This window comes from Zeus faber, assembly GCF_960531495.2.
Source record: "Zeus faber genome assembly, chromosome: 4".
Classification (NCBI taxonomy): domain Eukaryota; kingdom Metazoa; phylum Chordata; class Actinopteri; order Zeiformes; family Zeidae; genus Zeus; species Zeus faber.
The window spans coordinates 13357565-13379906 of NC_137191.1; the positions used below are offsets into that span (position 1 = coordinate 13357565).

The following is a 22342-nucleotide window of genomic DNA, read 5'->3' on the forward strand; positions in this document are numbered from 1 at the left end:
CTGTGTGAAAGCTTCACTTGTCAACACTTGTCAACTGCCAGGAGCTTTCTTTTTTTATTTCTTTCTTAACTAAGTATTGTGAACGTCACTGTCATTAAAGCAGCGCTACGTAACTTTAGGTATTTGGGATTTGGTGCCTCTACGGTTTCTGAATGCAATTGCAGTTTTACACCACTTGTTAAACTCGGTCCGGTCCCCAAAAACAACTTATTTCACTAGAAAAATGTGAACCTTATTCGCCACGTTTCAATAACAGTCTATGTTACTAAGACAAGAGAGCGAGGTCGAGAGGGCATGGGGGGGGGGGGGGCGCGGGTGCTAGCGCTAGCGGTTTAAGTACCAGATGTGCTCGGCCTGGCAGATCGGCTCGCAGGCGCGAGTCAGAGGGTGAAAGAAACCCTGTGGCGCAATCAAAGTGAGGGCCGGCGCGCGCCAGCCGAGGTGTGGGTGCCAGGTGCACCACTAGTTGTCTTGCCTGTGCCGTCGGGAAGGTGGAGCAAATAATTTTTGTATGAGTATCATTACCTGACGTTTTGACTGGCAAGTTTGTTTGTCATTTTATTTTTTTTTATACATTTTTACCAGGCAAACAACGGTAATTACCAAGGCCAAACATCAAGCAAGTGACATAGTGCCATTAAGAGTAGCGCACTGTTCCCGTGGTTTCGTACCCGAACACAGAAGTTACATAGTGAAAGAACAGGTGTTCGGGGGGGGGGAATTTTGAATCTGTTATTTTAAGGTAAAAAAGTTGACATGGTGTTGCTTTAACTTAAATCAGTCAGTTTGGTTTACAATAGACTTTATATGGAGACGTCCATTGACTAGAATGGTGATTGTCACTGGATAAATCGTCAATAACATGATATAAATTGAAGCAGCAGATTACATGTACTGAACTACTGTGACTGGCAATGTCAGTTGTATTTGTAAAATAAATACTATACTAACTAGCAGCTAATAACTTTAAAACACCAAGGTCTATGTGAAACATGTCAGATATTACAGAAAGACTACTTCATTTACTGATTGCGTTATAGAAGCATGTCAGTCACTTATAATGGTGAAAGTTTGTACATGTAATTATTTGTCAGTTAGGTTCCACTGACACAAACCAATGTGTTGAACATATACTGTTTGAGTATACGTTTAAAAGTTTATGTGAATTTCATATCTACCAGTACCTAATTAATTAATATTCAAATTGGCAAAGAATAGATTCATATAATTGTGATTTACAGTTAAATGTAAGTAATGTTAAATGTTCTCTTTGCTACCTGTTTTAATTAACCATAGAGTTGTTATGAGTGGAGACATCGATAAACATGACCGCTAATCATAACTAGTGTCATTGCTCAGGCACAGAAAAGCAGTGTTTGCTATTTGTTTTTCCATCTCACTCAAAAATTTTACCTCATGTTTGGTTGACAAGATAATTCTATGATTCCCACTCTACTCTCTGTAACAATTTATGATGGCGTTTCACATTGAATTACATGTTTGATATCTATAAAACATAATGTGAACTACTACGCCATAGGACATGATATTGTAGGCGTTCTAAGATATCACACTATATAATAACATCCTCATACTGCCAAGCATTTTCTTTTCCAACGCAAGCCCACAATGTGCTGCTCCAGTCGTTTAAAGGGGCACCGTGTAATATTCTCTAGTGTTGTGCCACTACATGTTTACACGGTGACTAAACTACTTCGGATTGCAGTTAAAATGAATAGTTATAAAAAATCATAGTGTTGAATGTTTATCCGGATCAGTCCCTCACTCACTCCAAAATACATTTTTAAGCCTTTTACAAAAAGGTTTAATATCTCCTGATTGGTCTTAGGCGTAGCCTCAGATGCTTGCAGGGAGGGTGAATTGATCCATTCAGTTCAATTTAAGATTCTTTACTCACCAACCTAGAGCTGCAAAGGAAGAGAATCTTACCCGGTGCTCTTTTGAAGTGAGGTTCTTGATTTAACTTGCAAGGTTGCTATTTGGCTCTTGTTTAAGGTAGATTAATTGACGGGCTGTGTGTAAAATGATTGTATGGCTCCGCACATGCTTTAGTTAATTCTTACGTTATGACAATTTGAGGTGGACCAGTGGGAAGGCTAGTTTTCTCATAAAATGAGACTGAAATATGACAAGCCTCTTTTTAAACCACCTAGTTATTTTTACGACATGAGTGAATGAAGATTACATTTCAATTCAAGCCCTTCTTAAGCACTTTTGCAAAAGTAGAGGTTCCTTTTTGTAAGAATATTAATTCCATTTATGTGTGCAAAGAAATAGTAGAAATGTGGGGAAAAAAAACAAAAACAAACATTCACGCCAGTAACAATGTTAAAGAAATCAAAGCCAGTTCCAAATTAAGATGTAACATCCTCTTGTCTTAGAGGGGGTTTTAAGCATTTGCCTCTTCATGCCTGACCCAAACATGTAAACCATCCACCCATAAATGGATTGTCTTTACTTGCTGTGAAACATTCTACGTGTTGGTGACAAAGCTGTGTTTCTTTCCCCAGAAAGTGGAGTCATACTTGGCTTCAGTCATAAGCCCAGTAAGAGCAGCAACAGTCATGGTGATGATGATGTTGATCCTTCCCCCAGAGAGTCCAGTCAGGAGTGTAATGGCCTGAGGGGCCTCCCCCCTGTCCCACCTGCCCCTGCCAGGTTCAATCAGCAAAACCTGTCTGCGCAGCCATCACGATCCACCATTGCTATGGGAGACGGACTGGAGGCGGGCAGCAGCCAGGTCCCTCCCTCTGGCCCTCCCCCTCTCTCCTTCAACCCTCCACCCCCCGAAATATGGAACCCCTCCAGACCAAAGCGGCAGACCAACCAGCTGCAGGTAAGGGAGCATGTGGCCCAAGTGTCTAAACTGTGCCCTAAATATTGGCAAACTTTGTTAATAAGTTGATATGTATTGAAATGTCTTTACAGTACCTGCTGAAGGTTGTGCTGAAAACTTTATGGAAACACCACTTCGCATGGCCCTTCCAGGCTCCTGTCGATGCCATCAAACTCAACCTGCCTGTGCGTAATGTAGTTGTGTGGATGCAATGGCTAAGAGTGAAGGAGTGTTTGACTTGATTTCCTTGCATTTTTCATTAAAACATAATAATTTGCCTATCTTTGTCCTGCTTTCTCTTCTTTCAGGACTACTATAAGATCATAAAGACGCCAATGGACATGGCCACGATAAAAAAACGCTTAGAAAACAGTTACTATTGGAATGCTCAGGAGTGTATCCACGACTTCAACACAATGTTCACAAATTGCTACATTTACAACAAGGTGAGTCCATTTCCCTCTTACAAGAAATGACCCCCGTTCCAGAAACCTGGATGAACAAGTCCCCCATTCGTAGACAGTGTTCTACTCTGTTTAACCATGATAATGGAAACGCAAATAGCATTTGTATCTTGGTCTCTCTCTCTCTCTCTGCTGTGTGTGTGTGTGTGTGTGTGTGTGTGTGTGTGTGTGTGTGTGTGTGTGTGTGTGTGTGTGTGTGTGTGTGTGTGTGTGTGTGTGTGTGTGTGTGTGTGTGTGTGTGTGTGTAGCCTGGTGATGATATTGTGCTGATGGCGGAGGCCTTGGAGAAGTTGTTCCTCAATAAAATCTCTGAGATGCCCGAGGAGGAGACGGAGATAGCTGTGGTCACCAAGGGGCGCCGTGGGGTCAAGAGGGAGCCAGGTAAGGTCAGAGAGACGGCTGCGTGAGCCTGGTTCATACGATGCACGACCGGCAAAACGAGCCTGAGTTGCTTTTTATGTTTCTACGTAAAAAATTCTACCTTGACATGCCATGTAGAATGTGTACTTCGCCGGCTTTTCCTGAATTTCCCCAGGGAGTAATAAAGTAAACTTCAACAAGTGCTGTGGCGGAAAAGTGTGGGGAAATGCTTAGCTTTATTACAGTCCTAACCACTTAACTTGCGATCTCATCTAAAGAAAACTGTTCTAATAACTGTTCATAGAATCATCTTGTGCATAACCTTCCCCTTTTCTGACTAATACCTTGGCCCCCACCAAATATATAGTACTTATCTGCAATACTTTGTTGAATAAGAAAGCGTTGATTTATGTTTAATCAAAAAAGGTTGTAAATTGGTCTCTGATACCTTTAGACACTCTGAAATCACACAAGTAAAATCTCAATCTCAATATTGACCAATTACACTGCTCACGATTGTTCGGTTTTCTTAAATTAACTGTATTGGGGTATTGAATACCAATGCCGGTAGATCTTGGACACTGCCTAAAGACTAGTTGGAGAGTTGATTACAATTCAGCCGAGACGGAAAACAATACTAGCTGTTTGAAATCAAACTCAAAAGACAGGGCAGCAGCCTTCGCAGATATGCCCACACCTGGTGCTGGAACACCATATCCCTTATTGATCATTTTCTTCCTGAAAGCCATTTAAAGACCTTGAATTAATCTGACCAACAAGCTTCTGCTGAGTATGGATGACATCTTTTGGCTTACTGTTGATCGTTGTGCATTCTGCTTGATTATTGCGTCATCCCGTCCAGGTCTACCCAGTAAACCGGACTCAGGCCAGGATTCCTGCTCTCCCTCGACAACACCTCACACGCGGGACTATTCTTCCTCTTCCTCCACCCCCCAAACCCGTGCGCCAGCCCTAACGCCCACCCCTCAGGGCCCTCCTAACCTCCCCCTGGCACTTCCATCCCAAGGCCTGCCACAGCCCCCACGTGTGCCTCCCACGCCCCCCTCCCATGCCCCCCAGCTCGGTCCCCCGTTCCCCCTGTCAACACTGGATGTCCTGGCCCAGAGCCTGACCTCTGTCCCCCCACCGGCCCCGCCACTCTCAGGCCTCCACCTCAATCAGATTCAACAAAGCGCTGCAACTCCCATCAAGGTAAGCTGATCTAACCGATCGTTTGGGAAGCCTCTAATTAATCGAACCTACTAACCTAAGATTTCTACTTAGCCTGTCATTTGTCTTCAGTTTTTGTTATTGATAAGATAACACTTAATTAATCCCAGTTAGAAATTCAGGTGTTACAACAGCAGAAGTTGACAGAACTGTTTGAGTCAAGAAAAGAGATCAAAAATACAAACAAAATAAAACAGGGATCAGCACTTTGCTCACCAGTGAATCCAATATGGGCAGGTTGCACTTATGCTAAAGTACAAATGGTATATATAGCAACATTGTGCCATGTAGAAATAATATGCAGTGATATTACTAGTAAATATGCTTGTGTACTAAATATATGAATAGCCATATATTAGCGCTGTCAGGATCATGTAATTTTAGTTGCCGATTAATATAAATAATTGCATAATTATTTATTATTAATAATTGCAAACAAACATAGGAAAGGAGACTAGAGATTTAATAAAAAATAAAATAAAAAAAAAAAAAAAAAAAGATCGGGATCAACTCAAACAATTGCAATTTCCCTGCAGCAGAGGAAGAGCCAGAAGAGGAAAGCGGACACCACTACGCCCACCGCCAACGACCAGCTCAGCGAGTCGTCTCCCATCTCCTCTGTGGAACCTCGACCTCGCAGGGAAAGCAGCCGGCCGTCCAAGCAGCCCAAGAAAGACGCTCTGCAGCCCGACTCCCAGCATCACCCAGGCCTAGCGGCTGGCGGTGTGGTGCCAGGGGGCGGTGTCGTCGGGTCAGGGGGCACTGTAACTCCTAAGCGCCAGGAGCAGCTGCGCTACTGTGCCGGCCTGGTCAAGGAGATGCTGAGCAAGAAGCACGTGGCGTACGCATGGCCCTTCTATAAGCCCGTGGACGTGCAGGCCCTGGCTCTCCATGACTACCACGACATCATCAAACATCCCATGGACCTCAGCACCATGAAAGTAAGGTCACTACAATGGCATATGATATAAACGCTGTCATGCAGACATTAACAGGGCTCACACGCTCCTTAAAGTGCCTCAAGTCCTTGAAATTAACCTTTTGTCCATTTAAATATTAAAATACTTGGAAATCATGTCTCAGGAAGTGCTTAAAAATACCAATGCATAAACTTGTTGCTCAGCTGCTGTCACTGCTGCAAATTCATGGGATGTTAGATCTTATTATTGTCACTTTATTTTCTCTTCAGTGGTCTGCTTGAGTGCTCTTGCAGCACTCAGATTTTCCTACTCTGTAAATTCTCTCACTCATGTAGGATTGATTGTCCTCGGCATACAGTAAAAAACAAAGTGAATATTTGGTTGCATATTTTAGCCTATGTTTATATAATAAATAAAATATCTGCAGTGATAAACAGAATGCTAGTTGGACAGAAATCTGATCTTCAAAAAGATGTCTTATCCAGGACATAAACATGTGAACCTATATTTGTATTTATTATCAGAGAAATGCCATTCTGTTTTACTGAAATGTTTTGAATAAATAATGTTTGGTGTCCTGAAAGGACCATTGTGTAAGATTCTTTAGTGCTTATAAAGGGGGGAAACAACTTTTAAGTTGCAATAAATCTCTAAGTGCTGAAATAAGAGGTCGATATGCAGAGGTGAAATGATAACTTATGAAAGGAAATGATTATTCATATTAATAATGATAAATAAACAGTGTTCTATGTTTATCCTGACCCTTCACTCACTCTCACCAAAGCAAAGTGGTGACACAGAGTGACCATTCTGATTGGATCCAGGGTAGCCTCATACACTTGTAGGGTAGGTAAACTACTAAATGTATTGCTATTTAAGGTTGTTTACTCACCTTGTAAACAGCTGAAGGTGCAGTGCCCCTTCAAGAACAGAAAAATCATGCTGGAGAGAAAAAAAAAAAGACCCTTTAAAAATTTTCTGTATGAACCCTCCATTCATTTTGCACACACACGGTAGTACCTTCAGTTAAAGGCATTCAGTGTTTTTGAATTAACAGATGGCTATGTTTGTGCCTGTGTCCATTCAGAATAAGCTGGATAACAGACAGTACAGAGACGCTCAAGAGGTCGCGGCCGATGTTCGGTTGATGTTCTACAACTGTTATAAGTATAATCCACCAGACCACGACGTAGTGGCCATGGCACGGAAGTTACAGGTAATCAGTGAAACAAATACAGTGCTGTTCAGAGAATTACACTCATTTAGTCGATGCCCGGAGCATGTTCTGACCTGTGTTTTAAAGCTCTTCTCCTCATCATTTGTGGCAGGATGTGTTTGAGATGCGTTTTGCCAAAATGCCAGACGAGCCAGAGGAAGCCGTCCCTGCCCCGACCCCCTCGCTGGCCCTCCACCCTGCCCCCTCCACTCGACAAGTCCCACCTCCCGCTGCTATTTCGGACGAGGACAGCTCCAGTTCCTCCGAATCAGAGTCTTCGGCGGGAGACTCGGAACACGAGAGACAACAAAGATTGGCTGAGCTTCAGGAACAGGTTAGAGGATGAAAAATGGAAGGGGAGGGAGGAAGATGAGATACGACAGGTGGGTGGGCAATGCTCAACAGCTTTACCCAAGGCAGGTAACGGCTGAAACACAAAGAAACAGCAAAAGGAGGCCCCGTCTTTCAGTCTCCTCAGGCACTGACTGCGTTTGTGTCCCTTGTGTAGCTCAAGGCTGTCCACGAGCAGCTGGCCGCACTCTCTCAACCCCAGGCCAGCAAGCCAAAAAAGAAAGAAAGAGAAAAGAAGGAGAAGAAGAAAGAAAAGCACAAGAAGAAGACGGGAGCAGAGGAATCGGTGGAGGTCCCCCCCGCTGCCGTGCTCCAGTCGTCAAAGAAAAGCAAGATCAGCAAGGAGCCAATTACTGGCAAGAAAGAAAGGAAAAAGCCAGGGTGGGCTGTTATTTTGAAACATAATACAAATGAATCTTTAGGGGTGGCTAAACTCACGCTATGATATTGTCAATACATATCTGTGTAACGGAAGAAGGAACAATTCGCTAAACAGATTTTCGGTAACAGGACTCAACCATTTCACTGAATTTTAAAAGGCAGAGCTAAAACAAAGTGGATAGTGTTATCATTTTAACACATACTGACCCTCATCTGTTATAATGTGGGGAAATGTAATAATTTGTTGAGAGTGATGACCAAAGTTAATAGCAAACAAAAAATATTTGATGTATACTGCCTGTGTATAGATAATGTAGCACGAGAAGAAATTTCCCTCTTTTTTAATTTTTTTTTATTTTGTCCCGTGCATGGTTAATGCAAATATGCCTGACTGATTGATTCGATTGTTACACTATGTCCAGTAGTCCATGGCTCATAGTATTCGACAGTGCTAATTTAAATCCAATATGTCTGTTGCAGTAAGAAAGAAGGAATAAAGAACAGTCGCCCAGGGGTGCCCCCTCCGACCGGGCCAACACCCCTCGTCCCGTCTGCCGCACTCGAGGCTGAAGATGATATCGGTGTGTGTGTGTGTGTGTGTATGAGTCGATTCACTATGATGTTATATTTTCTGTAGGTGGGCTATCTTGTGTTCAAATGCCACTTTAATGTCTTCTTGCTTTTTGCCGCCCCCCCAGGTGTGTTTGGAGGCAGCTCCAGTGACAGGTGTAAGCCAATGTCATATGAGGAGAAGCGCCAGCTCAGCTTGGACATCAACAAACTGCCCGGCGACAAGTTGGGCCGTGTTGTGCACATTATACAATCACGTGAGCCCTCGCTGAAGAACTCCAACCCAGATGAAATTGAAATAGATTTCGAGACGCTGAAGCCCTCCACACTCAGAGAGTTGGAAAAATATGTCTCCAGCAGCCTTAGGAAAAAGAAAAAAACAGGTGTGTGTGTGTGTGTGTGTGTGTGTGTGTGTGTGTGTGTGTGTGTGTGTGTGTGTGTGTGTGTGTGTGTGTGTGTGTGTGTGTGTGTGTGTGTGTGTGTGCATGGTGTCATGCACCCGTACTCTTGACTTGGATGTAGGGGGGGGCAGTTTAATACATTTGATGGATTCTTTGCAAATGTATCCTCAATCAAGTTTAACTCTAAAACCACTAAGTACAAATCAATGAAACAACAATGTCATAACTCTGAAGTGGTATATGATTAACAACACCATTGACTCTTTGTCTTGGTGTTGTGAGCTAGCTTGGGATGTGTTGTACTGTTAAAAACACAAATTAAAAAGAAACAATTGAGTCCCCTTAAGGAATAATGATTTCTTATCATTATTGTATTGTAAATAGTGTATTATGGTATATTTAGTGGTTCATTCTTGTTTAACTTACCGCACACAAAGTTGGCCTCATACCCCTATAATCAATATATAAAGCCAACGCCATGGAGAGGCCAGGGATGTTGTAATGTGAAGTAATCATACCTGCACTGCATAAAATAGTTTTCACTCATTCCCATGCAGCTGATAAGTCTCTGGAGGTGTCAAAGATGAAGACCGGATCTTCTTCCTCGGGCAGCAGTGACTCCTCTGATGAAAGTGAAGACTCAGAAAATGGTAACACATCTTTTACCCCCCACCCCTGCAACCCAATACCTTTCTTCTTTTGTCTAAAAAACCCTTTTCCTCTTCTTGCTTCTCTCGCCTCCTGGTGTCTCAACCCCTGCCCATCCACCAGGGCTGGTTCCCAAACCGCAGAAGAAGAAGACTATCTCTAACAAAGACACCAAAAGACAGCACCATCATTCGTTCAACAGCGGGCCCCCCGTCGCGCCCCCCCAGCCCCCCCAGCCCCAGTTGCAGCCCCAGGTGGTCCAGTCCAAACCCGCATTTGCGCCTCCTCCGCCTGTCCCCGTTTCTGTCCCATCTCTTGACTCTTCACAACTGTTGGGGTCCGGATTCGACCCCCTCGCCCACTTCATGAACCCCCACCTGTCCCAGTCCAATACCGAACCCCACCCGACGATTCCCACTGCTTCCGCCCCCCCCGCCGCCTCCGCCCTCCGCAACACAAACACGCACACTGGCCCGACCCCCACGGAGACGCACCCCTTCCTGAACCAACATCCCATTATACCATCGCCAGGTATGTATTTCTAATAGCATCACATTGTCTAAAGCCATGACAATCTTGTAAAGAAATCATAGCAACAAACCTTTTTACGGCAGGAAAATAATTAGTTCATAGGCCAGCGTGTGGTCCTTCGAGAGCGTCAGGGGGCTCCCCAGCAGGATGGTTATTAGTTGGACTTCACCGTTTTAAGTTAGCACGATTAGAGAATGTAAAATAAGAACTGTTTTGGTCATGGTTTCACTGTTATCTCCCTTACTGTGTTATAGACAGGAATATCTTTATCTCAGATTGGTGTCCCAGAGACAAGACCCTATCAAATGTGGTCTGTGGCCTAATTCGTATCACATTGAGGATGCCTGGTATGAAGATATATTTAGAATCACTGCTATAGATGATGACTTAAGAGAAATATCCTTTTACAACTAAAAACGATGATAATTAACTGTTACTTTCAAAGCTGGAACTAGTTCACAACCAATGAAGTCTTTGGCTCTTATTGTCCAGTAAGGCAGGGGTTCTCAACTTTTTTTAAGCCCCCTCCTTCAGGACCCACCCCTGGAACACATGTCGTGGTTAACGTCTGACAAGTGTGCTAATATAGGTCAAGCACAACATTCTGAGCATTTTGGGCCGGTCAGGTTAAAATGATCATTAACGGCCGTACTTGTACGAAATGAAAAATGCGAACATAACTAAGAGAAATGCAGGAGAGTCGGGACACCCAGTTTGAGAACCCCTGCAGTAAGGCAACGAGAAGCCCTGAGACATGTTTACACTTATCTAAATGACAAACTGTCATTGTTTGACGAAAGAAAAAAGCAATTGCATTTAACTAAAAGTGGATGCAAAATTCTATTTCTTTATAAATTTCTGACGTAGCGTTTTCCCTTCACACTTAATGCTGGTTTCAACCACTAGTTGGCATGTTGAGCCACAAATACCATGTCAAATGCAAATTTGATCACATTTGTAAAGAAATGCTGATATTATGACCCGATTGATGTGTTTCATTGGAGAGCATTTCAGTTTACAGCTGAGCGAGGAATTAATCTTTTTTTTTCCCACTTCCTATTCTCTTTCGTAGCGCTCCACAACGCTCTTCCACAGCAACCGTCGCGGCCCAGCCACCGCGCAGCGCCACTCCCCCTGAAAACCTCCCAGCCGCTGCCGCCACCGCCGCCGCCGCCCTCGTCGCTCCCCTCGCTGCCGCCAGCCTCATCGGCGCCCATCCAGCCCTCGCTTCCACTCAGCCTGCCGGAGCCCGTCCCGCGGCCCCGCATCCCTTCCCCAACGTCGCACGGTATTCTGGGCACGCTCTCCGCGCAGCCCCCCCAGGCCTTGCTGGAGGACGACGAGGAGCCGATGCTTGGAAATTCTGAGACCCCTCCCCCGTCGCTGCCCCTCAGCCAGGTCCACATGTACCTGCAGTCGCTGCAGCCCCGCCCCACCGTGCCCGCCCAGCCGCCGCACAGCCACGCCCACTCCCCCGCACAGGCCACCTCGCAGATGATGCAGGCCATGCACACGCAGGCAGCGCCGGCACCCGCAGGGGCCCCGGCACAGCGGCACAGTGCCGTGCACGCACACACACACATGCTGCAGTCGTTCACGCACACCCCGACGACGCAGCAGAAGGGTGGGGGCGGGGCCCTGGAGCATAAACTACAGCAGATCCAGCAGCACCAACAGCCGTCGCCGCGCAGCAAAACAGAGCTCTTCATGACAGGTGGGACACACACCTCCACGTCACAGACGCACACTCACTGCAGTGAAACACAGAAGCCCTCTTTAAATTTGTGTGTGTGCGTGCGTGTGTGCGTGTGTGCGTGTGTGCGTGTGTGCGTGTGTGTGTGTGTGTGTGTGTGTGTGTGTGTGTGTGTGTGTGTGTGTGTGTGTGTGTGTGTGTGTGTGTGTGTTGGCAGGTTCCCTGAGGGAGAGCCCCACTTCACTGATGATGCACTCTCCTCAGATGCCTCAGTTCCTTCCAGCAGGGCAGCAGTCGCCCTCGCAGCCTAAGAAACATGTGAGTCGCCTGTCTGCTCTGACACAATTCTACCGTCAGTGTTACACATCCTTCATCTCAACGCGGTGTCGCCCGATGAAACAGACAGGTTGCCCTGAAAGTCTTGAACAAGGAGACTCTTATTTTGTCTGTGTGGCTCGATTCGTGTTTGTACGATGCTTGTAGTGACTGCTTTCGATCTCATTGCTTTTATCCTGTCAATTGTGAATGAATGGTCTTGTCGTTTTGGGTCATCTATAGCTACTGAAAATGGAGAGAAAGCATTACAGTTTTGTTTGAAATGTAATCATAATGTTTTATTATTTTTTGGACAAAGTCTTGAATGACATATATAAAAGATATATACATCACTTATACATCACGTCAAATATTTACTGTAAATATGTAAGGTTATTGCTCCAACATTCGTTTCCTTTTAAAAGTGAGGTTCTGATGGTCCATTGTAAATGCGTAGTTTGAAATTTCTGATTGGATCCATCACTCCATGGTCAAAGGATGCACTAGCCACCATGAGCCGTTGTTTTGACTCTCTGTCACGGAGCCTCTCCATTGACTTCAATGACCTGACTTGAGTTCAACTTCCGGAGAAAAACCCCCAATATACCACCTGCATGTACGCTAAGGGTGTGTTTGCCTGCAGGAGCAGAGGTCCAACCTGGTTGGGGTAAAAGAAGAGAAGCCTTCCCATTCTCCAGTCCTGCCACCCTCACCCTTCAGCCCAGTCCTGCGCCAGGACGCACACAAGCCGCTCGACAATAAACAAACTCACAGTGAGTGTTGCCACGGAGTGTCCATCTGTCATTATGTAATTAAAAAAACCTTTCAAGGCTTGTTCTCATGTCTGCTTCTTTTAAGTCTTTTAGCTTGAGTATTTAGTTTTCATGTGTTATTTACTATTAATTATAACATGCAAATAATGTGATCTTAAGCAATGTTAATAATAGTAATTTTGCTTGTATTCTTTGTTCTGAAGATGTCTAATAAAGTTCTACCCGGCAACTATTTAACAAGTTCAGTATGAATTAGGGCTAATAATTAATATTAGAACACTTTGTTCTGATATTCTGATATGAGACAAGTCTGTCTGGGATTTTGGTTATTTTAATATTGCGATATAGTTAAATGTTGGCTACATTACAGTAAAGTGATGAGCGCCATAGACTGATTTAGCTGTTCTTATCAACGCCTCTACCTGCTTGGTCGTAATATCCTTTGTGTGTAAATATCTTATGAAATTGTCTATAATCAACCCCAAAACATCATCAAATTATCTATTTTGAGGTATCAACAGTATTGTGAAATTAGATCTGATCAATGTCGCCCAGCCCTCATATGAATACAAGGGACGGAGACAGAGCTCCACTGACACGGCCATTAACGCTCTGTGTCCAGGGCGCAAGATCGTAACATGCAACAACAGGTTCTATGTTGACCATGTTGCTATCACATCGATTTTAAGTAAGTGCGTGTGACATAAACTAATACATAAAAATAGACATAATACAAAAAATGGGATTTTATGTACATGATTAAATTAATTTTAAAAGTTATGACTGGGGCGCTGTGGTTACTTGTATTGGGTGTGCGTACAGTATATACTGTATGTAAACATCTATGGATATTCTGTTCGATTTCGTGACCAGTTAACGTTGTTATGCCCAGGATCAGATCTGAAGCCATTGGATGGTGCCCGTCCTGGTTCCCGCCTCCCTGACTCCCCAGCCCCGCTTTCCTCCCAGCAAGACGGCAAAATCAAGCAGGAGTCGAAAACGCCCATGGCCCCCAAGAAAACGCAGGTGTGTATGTGTCCAGTCTGATTTTCAGGTTGTCTGAAAAGTGTCTTTTAGTTTTCTCTCCTCTCCAATGCCCCGACTTCCTCTCTCCTTCAGGACGTGAAGCTGAAGAACATCCGGTCCTGGGCCAGCCTGGCTCAGCGCTCTCAGTCCACGCCCGCCTCTTCCCTCCGTTCCTCCAGTGACAGCTTCGAGCAGTTTCGCCGAGCCGCCAGGGAGAAGGAGGAGAGAGAGCGACAGCTGAAGGCGCAGGCGGAACACGCCCGGAGAGAGCAAGAGAAACTACGGTACGTTCTAGAAGTCAGCGGAAGGGCCTTCATTTCGGGCCTCTGGACATTTCGTGGCTGCTGCTGGTGTCACACTGCCTGACCAGTCTAACCACGGTGCAGAATTAGGGCTGGGTGATATTGACAAAATCACTGTGTTTTTTTGGTGAATACATCGATATGGGTAATTTGATATTTTGAGGATGACAACTGGTGCTTTCATATGTATTTACTTTTGTCTTCATTATGCAGTCAAACCCAGTAGGTTTGTGAGCAAAACTTTCCACACTGAAATCAAAGAATGTTTTATTGCAAGGAAAATAAATTGGTGCTTAAAATGTATTAATTGCAAATCCAAAAGTATTTTTTGCAAATCCAAAAGCCTTGCTCGCTGTTGAGCTGAATCTCATGGGCGGGACCTACGCTGAAAGATGTAAGACACGTCTCTATTGGCCAGTCATGATCGGAGTGACAGCTTGGCAACATCCATGGTAAGTGAACGAGAGAGGGAGTTTTGAAGTCCATGGAGTCTCAGAGCTGGGACAGAGCCCCTGTCCCCGGAAGCGCCCTGAGATGGCGGCGCATTGATTTTCTGTCTTCTCCGCTCCCACTCTCTTCTCCATGGACTTGAAAACTCTGTCTCTTGTTTACCAACTGTGGAAGTTGACAAGCTGTAGGGTGTGGCCAGTGTAAACATTTTCAAACCGGTTTAATATGAAGCCAACACCGGACCGGACCAGTGTACCGAATTTTACCACTAGATGTCGCACTTAACTCAGCAGCTGCTCCAGAGTTGGTGGTGTCAGACACTCGTGGCTCAGTTAGTCAGTCCATTTATAAACAAACATAATAATGTTAATCACATTGTGATATTGCTTATAACTAATGCAATACAAGTTGGGTTTAGCGCCGTGATGTCGGAACGGGTTGAGGCCTGCAGGAACTAAATTCTAATAGAATTGGAATATAAAAAACAATTCACTATTCTAATGCTGAAATTTCCAATCAATTGTGTCGTCTTATAAGTAAATAATTGATTATACATTTTTATGATAATAAACGTTAGCGAATCAATGAACATGCGATGAACAATAAAGATTCCTAAATATGAAATACATTAAACTTCTGACCTTAGAAATGGCTGAAAGCTGTGAACAGGAGCTCGTCACAGGAGCTCTTTAATTTAAAAAGCAGTGTGTGGAAATGATTGGAATTCCGTCAACACTGCGGCCAAAGCAGGCACAGTGACTGCTTTCTTGCCTCCTACCTCATTGCGAGGATTACCCGCTGCCCGCCAAACGGCAATTACATATACATTGACCCGTTTTATGCGGCTGATCAACATCTCGCAGGGGACAGGATTTAAAGAGTGTATCCGCGAGCTTGAGCTGAGGTACACGGTCCCAAGCTATCTGACCATCACCGAGAGAGTTGGACCATCCTCTAGTGCAGAGGTTCCCAATTCAGTATCTGCTGAAGCGATCAGCAGCAGGAAACGGAGTAAATTAAATACATCTAGAATTAAAACACACTGTTTTTATTTGCTTTGTTTGGAGAAAAGATCGCTCTGCCAAGCTCTGCAGTGGAACCGTGCGTAATGCCCCTCCCCCAGTGCTTGAGCGTTAACATTTTGAATATATTAAAATATTAAAAATAATAAAGCATACAAATTCTAATGAGATCATAATGACAAATGCTGGTTCAGGAAATTGCATTTCTTTATGGGAATGCAGTCGTAAATACAATATTTAACTATATTGCTATTATGATATTGCTGTTATGCTATTATGATAACACAAAATCACAGATGATGTCTAGTCTCTTATCACAATATTAATATTGTTGCTATATCGTGAAGATTACTAGAGGTTATTGCTATTTGGAACCGTATGTCTTGGATGATGATAGATGATTGAAGATTGGTCAATAATTAATCTTGCATGCCCTTCAGGGTTTATTAATTTTCCCTCCTCCTTTCTAGGGAGTTTGTCCTTGCCCAAGTTCGGGGCAACCCCCCTGAACTGCATTCCTGATGGAGCGCTCTGAATAACTCTTGACCTGTTCCGCCCTTCCCCCGTAGCCGTGACGACGAGGACTCTATGGAGCAAGCTCGGCGAGCACAGGAGGACTCCCGCCGACGGCAGGAACAGTCGCCACTTGCGCCCACGCCCCCGGCCTCCACCCCACCCACCCACTCCCCCCAGGCTCCGGCCAGCCAGCCTCAGCCTCCCGCCCCTGCTCCCTCGGCTGCACAGAACGCTCTCGACCAGCAGAGGGAGATGGCTCGTCGGCGGGAGCAGGAGAGACGCAGGAGAGAGGCGGTAAGCGTTAGCCATAACCAGAAAAAATGATATACTGAACCGTCCACAGTGTCATATTCCACCAGGATAATAGGCCCGTTCAGTTTTCTAGTTATAGAAAAAATACTTTATCTAATATGAAAGTGGAAAAAAATAGGCATACATTTGTTTGCAGAGTTGGATGACTCCAGGTTCAGAAAGTAACAGTCCTGCCATGTTTTTGCTCCACCCACGCACTGATCAGCTGATTTCACTGAGTATTTGGACGTCTGAGTTGATGCCGATGACCAAATCCACATGGCTTAATCCCCGAAATCGAATTTTAATTTCTGATTTTCCACCGCTGTTTGTTAAGACACAAACAGAAGCACTTTGGATTTAAACTGCATGATAACAGCGAGATCTGCATTCAATACATCATTTATCGGACTCGTCTTCAGTCAATAATGGTGTGACCGGAATTCGATGTAACGATTATGGCACCTCCGCGACTTTACAGCTTCTATCGCCTCCGTAAAATGATCCCGTTGACCTTGTTGCTCTCCGCCCCTTCCCCCGCAGATGGCCGACACCATCGACATCAACTTCCAGAGCGACCTTATGGCCATTTTTGAGGAAAACCTGTTCTGAGAGGGAGCAGGAGGCGGACGGCGGCGCGATGGGAGTGACAGAGAGAAGGATGTTGACGCTGCCTGGCAACATCCAACGGGCATGCAGATGTCATACACATGCTCGCTCCCCAACCACACACACACACACACACACACACACACACACACACACACACACACACACACACACACACACACACACACACACAATAGCGACTGTCCCTTTCCCTCCGTTGTGGGAGTGACTGACTTGTAACGTGAACGAGAGGGGGCCAGTGCAGTAACAAGGACACCCCACGTCTCTCTCCTCCAACCTTGGATGCGTTTTGGTGTCTAACTTGTGTATATGGTTGTTGGTTATAAGCTTCCTTGGGACAACAGGGTGAAAATGGATAGAAGTAAATCCCTCCGCCACGAGAAGGTGGGAAAAAATACAATAAAAACACCCAACGTGAAAATCGGATTTAAAAAAACAAAAACAAAAAAAAACAAAGCGAATGAGGCGGCAGAACTTTTAGACGTGGAAAAAAAAACAAAAACAAAAGAACAGCGATGGAGGAGAGGAGGAATTAATTTAAGAAATAAGCGGAGCAGATGAAAACCCCGCTCTCCGAGCTGTGACAGGAGAGAAGAGGGAGTTTAAATATTGGTGAAAAGGATTACAGTTAGAAAGAATAGCTTGTTTATGTTTTCTCTTTTTCATTTTCTTCTCTTCTAACCTTGTCCCTTGTTTTACTCTTATTTTTTTTATTTTATTTTATTTTTTACTTTTGGTTTTAACCGGGCGGAGTCGGTAAGGTCAAGTTTGTCAGGTGCAGAGGTTTGATTGGAGGGTTTCTGTAGTCGTTTTCTCAGGACACAGTGAGAACTGACCGCCCGCCCTCAACCCTCGGCCAAATCCACACACTTTGCAAAGACGTGCTTTCTCCCTCTCTTCCCTTCTCTTTCTTCAGCTTCTCTTTTTTCTATCGGTAACGAGTGGGAGGGTGCGGTCTTGTGGAAGAGAAAGGAATGGGGACGGAGCGATGCCGTTTATCTGTGTGGGAGCGTGTCCCTTGCCTTAGAGCTCTGACCTGTAAACTAAGTATCACCCCCCTTACAAATTATACATATTATATATAAATAGACACATGATATATATTATATACGAGGAAATGTCAACACAAAAGAACAGAAGAATTTGAATTGTGGGGAGCACAGCTCGTCTCTTCGTCTCATTTCCCGAGCTCTGGATTGATTTTGTAGAATTTACTGTAAAGAAGAAGAAAAAAAATAACTTTTTATGATCTATTGAAAGGATTGTTTTCTTTTTCTCTCGTACCCGCTCTGTCTTTCTCAACTTTATGCCAAAACCAATCTATTGAGTGCTGAAAGGTTCATTCACATTTTTATTTTACACATAAATGCATCCTCTTTTCACTTTATATTAAAGACTATATGTTTTTTATTGCTATTTAATTTTACTTTACCCCCCCCCCCCCTTGAATTGGATGGTATGCACCAGTTTGCTCTGTAATAGTTTTGAAAAGCGGTTCCAAACCATGTTGTCTTTTACCAGTGATGCAGCTAAAGTCAAACAGCTTCTGCACTCAACTCACACTCATCTTCATTCATGTTTTGCATCCCGCCTGGTTGTCCACCATCCACCCCCATCACCACAGCTACTGCAGCCATCACTAGAAACCTTGTTTAGGTTCGGTTCACTCTGCTTTCTAAGGTTCCATCTTTCCAGTGTTTTTAATGTCCATGGTAACAGTTGAGGGTTAGTGTGTGTGCTGTTTTTAAGAGGTTGGGATATAGTCCCGCTCTCCTTTGGTTGGCCCAGAGATCCATGAGTGTATTTGGTTCTCTTCACTTTTTTGTGTTTTTTTTTCTTTTCTTTGTTCTTTTTTTTTTTTTTTTTTTTTTTTTTAATGTTTCATTTATTTTCCATTTCATATTTGATTGTTTTTGAGTCCCCCCCCCCCCCACCCCCCATTGTAATTTGTCTTTGATTTTCAACAGCTGTTGGTATGTTGGTGAGTGAAGTATTGAGGTCAATAGATTCATTCTGTTCTGATTACAGAGTAAAACATCTCTTTTTTTTTAAAGAAAAGTATTAAAATAATATTTAAAAAAAAAAAACGTACTTGTACAATCTTTTCTTGGATTATAGGTATTCCCTATTAATAATCGTAATAATAAAAGGTACGGATGTTCATGTACTGTATCCATTATGTGGGACTGCTGGAATTTAGAGACTTAGAGAAATAATTTAAGAGCTGTTTCAATTTCAGCCAGATGAAGGCGCTAATGAGCAAGAGAGCGAGGTGGTGAAGTACAGTATGAGGTTTCGATTCCCCTTTTGAATTCAAACAACCCAGAGCTGTCAACGCTCATCCTGAGTGAAAAGAAAAAAACTGCCTCTTTTTCATTAAAATCATCACGGACGTATTCACCATATAGTGAATCCCGGGGGCCTCACTTGGAAAACATTGAACTCCAAACTCCAGCCTGAGTTAAAAACCATCTTATCTGCTTGGAAAGGGAGTCGTATATCACTGACAAAGCAGCATCTTAGGCCGCTTTGTGCCTCGCTGGAATGTCCATGTTATTTAAAATGTATCTTGAGTGTGGCCTTGAGCCGCCCGATAGCAGCGTCCTGTGCGCTAGTTTAACTGATGACTCTGGTTTTACGTGGACACGCGCCAGCAGCCGCTCCTGCTGTTTTGCAAGCAGAACCAGGCCGCTCTTCCATTCCATCGTCTTTGACTTTCAAATGAGCCCAATTGCCATCGCGGCGGCTTTGCATGTGTGTTTGCTTTAGAGTTGAAACAAGTCAGAGTCGAGCCAGAAACTTCCAAAACACTCAAGGGGGGAGGGGGGAATAAAACACATGAGCTGTAAATCTTTTTTGTTTTGTATTTGGTTAACTCCCTTACTTCTTTGTTGACCTCTTGTCCCAGTAATGAGAGCCTGAAAGGTGTGTGTGTGTGTGTGTGTGTGTGTGTGTGTGTGTGTGTGTGTGTGTGTGTGTGTGTGTGTGTGTGTGTGTGTGTGTGTGTGTGGGAAATAAGACAGTTGGGAACACATCCGAACAGTTAAGAATCCAAGGAACATTGCCAAAGAGGGGCTGAGGGTAGTGTTTGGCAGGGCAGTAGTTTAAAAGGAGAAATGCTTATTAATGGGAACATAAAGGCAGCAGGCCAATGGTGGAAATTCAAAATGAGGGAGGATTTGTGAATGAAACGCAGAAGCTCGCATCACGTTCGGGAGGATAATGGAGAATCGGCGCCCTCGGATTCGTGGTACTTGGGAAAGCTGTGTGTGTGTGTGTGAGTGTGTGTGTGTGTTCGTGCGTACGTCCATGCATGCGTGAATCCATGGAGAAGTCATGTGATCCACTCGCGGACGCAGAGCCACGGCTCCTGGCACCGCAGGCCCCTTCCGGAGCAGTTCCTCGGCCATGCACCGCGACTTGTGGGTAGTGGGTGCGAGAACTAGAAGAGCCAAGACGTCGCGGTGCCGATCTAATCCGGCGTTCAATTACCATGAAAGCATATTGTCTTTACCAATGTGCCGTACGAAATCCATCTTGGAATTGCACGCACTCACACACACACACACACACACACACACACACACACACACCACCGCTGTTGTCCTGACTTCCCAGCAACAGCAAAATATCCACAGTGGGTTTATAGTTTTTTGGAGCAGTGACCCTCTAAAAAAGAGCTGACGTCACCGCTGCGAGCGAGAAACATGCTGATACAGTGCTGTTGGAGGATTTTGGGGGGAGGTGTAATCATTGAGACATCAAGGCCCACACCAAATTGCTGCCAGATGAGCATAAAGAAATCCTTATGTGATGAACACACACACGCATGCACACGTAGTGGGAATTCCACTTGCTTGTCCGGTACACACACTGGTTTGCTGACGCACTCCTTCTCTCACTCATCCTGTCGCCGTCACGCTTGTTTTATGGCGCTCCGGGGTCCCGGGGGCTCAGCTGTCACTTAGCTCTTGTTAGAGCCCCGTTACTTATTTCCTTGGTTTCCGCTATGTCACCATATGTCCCCCCCCCCCTCATTTTCGGGGGGTTTCCTCCTCCTCCGCACCCGTCTTCGGGCAGACCGGCTCGGCCTTGGACACTTCCTGTTCCTCGGAGACTTTCCATCTGCGCCGTGCGACCTCGTCTCCCTCACAACAATGGAAGGGACGAGGGCAGGGACAGTTCGGTTTTGTCGTCCCATCATTCTTGGCGGAGTAAATGAAGAAGATGCTTTGGAGTTGTTTTTCTCTTTGGGGGGGGGGGGGTTGACGACAATGTGATTTTTTTTGTTTTAACATCTCTGGTTAGTAAAGGATTTCGCAATCGCATAACAGCCTTTTTTTATTTTCCCGGACCAAATTTATTGTGTCACCGCAAATCTATTCAGCCAGGAAACACGGTATTTACATTACTGCCAATTCTGAAATTCACCTTTTCCTGTGAATTTATGCGTCACAGCTGGAAAAAAAGACAAAAAAAAAAAAAACCCACTTCCAACAGCATCCTAGGCGCCACATCTGACACCCATAACATGAGAAATACAGATGACCTTGAACTGGTTGATGACCTTCCCTATGTAGGAACACACATCTCCACCCTGAACCGTTTGGACACTTCTCTGTGATGTTTTTTTACGACGTGCGACCTAGGAGCTGAGGCGCACAATATGTCACGTTGGTCCGAGGTTTTACATTCGAATGAAAATTTGCAAGTGAATTTGAAAATGATTCTGGGGTCATCCTACGGAAACGTGGCGTTTCCCCCGTTCTTGATGTTTTGATTTTCAAAGCACTGTCTTAAAAGTCTTTGAGGCCATTTTCGGACAAAGTCGATTCTCACCGTTCAGAAAGATTTGCCGTACTGGTTTTTTTTTTTTTAATCGTACTCTTTTTTATTTTTCACATATAATCAGCATGCATGTGCGTCTCGTCAACCCTGTTACCAACGCATCACTTACTGTCTTATATGGTTCTAAATTCATATTGACAACAAATCTGATTTGGTATGAACGATTAAACCCCCCTTGTTTACACTCAGTGTGTTTGTAAAGTGAGGATACTGAGGAGTTTACTTTTTTCCACGGATGAATATGTTCATTTACAAGTGACACCTTGACAGCATCTTCTGTTTTATGAAAAAAGTTATGGGAACAAAATAATAACCAACCCAATTTCTTTGAGTGGATGACTGGTCTCTTTGACTTAACATATAAAATGAGTTGATTTCACATTTGTCTTTTTCATTTTTTCGAATCATATTCGTATATTTTACAGATAACAGGGCTGGCGCCTCAGTCACGGGGTTGACAACAGTCACCGCGTTGGTTTTTCTGCTTGTTTAAGTGGCAGTTGGTGTAATGGGTTAATAACGGGACATTCATAAACCTTTAATTCAA

General features: G+C 44.3%; 1 protein-coding gene across 2 annotated transcripts in view; it reads left to right on the forward strand.

Moving 5' to 3' along the window:
* Positions 1-18942, forward strand: part of LOC307229803 (bromodomain-containing protein 4-like) — a 19326-nt gene extending 384 nt beyond the window's left edge. Inside the window, exons 2-21 of one of the 2 annotated variants that reach the window (XM_079999883.1) lie at positions 2617-2857; positions 2950-3042; positions 3166-3303; positions 3570-3702; positions 4544-4893; positions 5448-5852; positions 6919-7047; positions 7160-7381; positions 7556-7779; positions 8260-8360; positions 8478-8732; positions 9308-9400; positions 9522-9929; positions 11002-11643; positions 11840-11940; positions 12581-12710; positions 13603-13736; positions 13830-14020; positions 16080-16320; positions 16861-18942. In XM_079999883.1, coding sequence (XP_079856009.1) covers positions 2729-2857; positions 2950-3042; positions 3166-3303; positions 3570-3702; positions 4544-4893; positions 5448-5852; positions 6919-7047; positions 7160-7381; positions 7556-7779; positions 8260-8360; positions 8478-8732; positions 9308-9400; positions 9522-9929; positions 11002-11643; positions 11840-11940; positions 12581-12710; positions 13603-13736; positions 13830-14020; positions 16080-16320; positions 16861-16929 — 4188 coding nt within the window. In that variant the 5' untranslated portion in view covers positions 2617-2728 and the 3' untranslated portion in view covers positions 16930-18942. Of the gene's footprint in view, positions 1-2616; positions 2858-2949; positions 3043-3165; positions 3304-3569; positions 3703-4543; positions 4894-5447; positions 5853-6918; positions 7048-7159; positions 7382-7555; positions 7780-8259; positions 8361-8477; positions 8733-9307; positions 9401-9521; positions 9930-11001; positions 11644-11839; positions 11941-12580; positions 12711-13602; positions 13737-13829; positions 14021-16079; positions 16321-16860 lie in introns of those variants that run through there. The other variant, XM_079999882.1, reaches the window with a different exon arrangement.
* The last annotated feature ends 3400 nt before the right edge of the window (positions 18943-22342 follow it).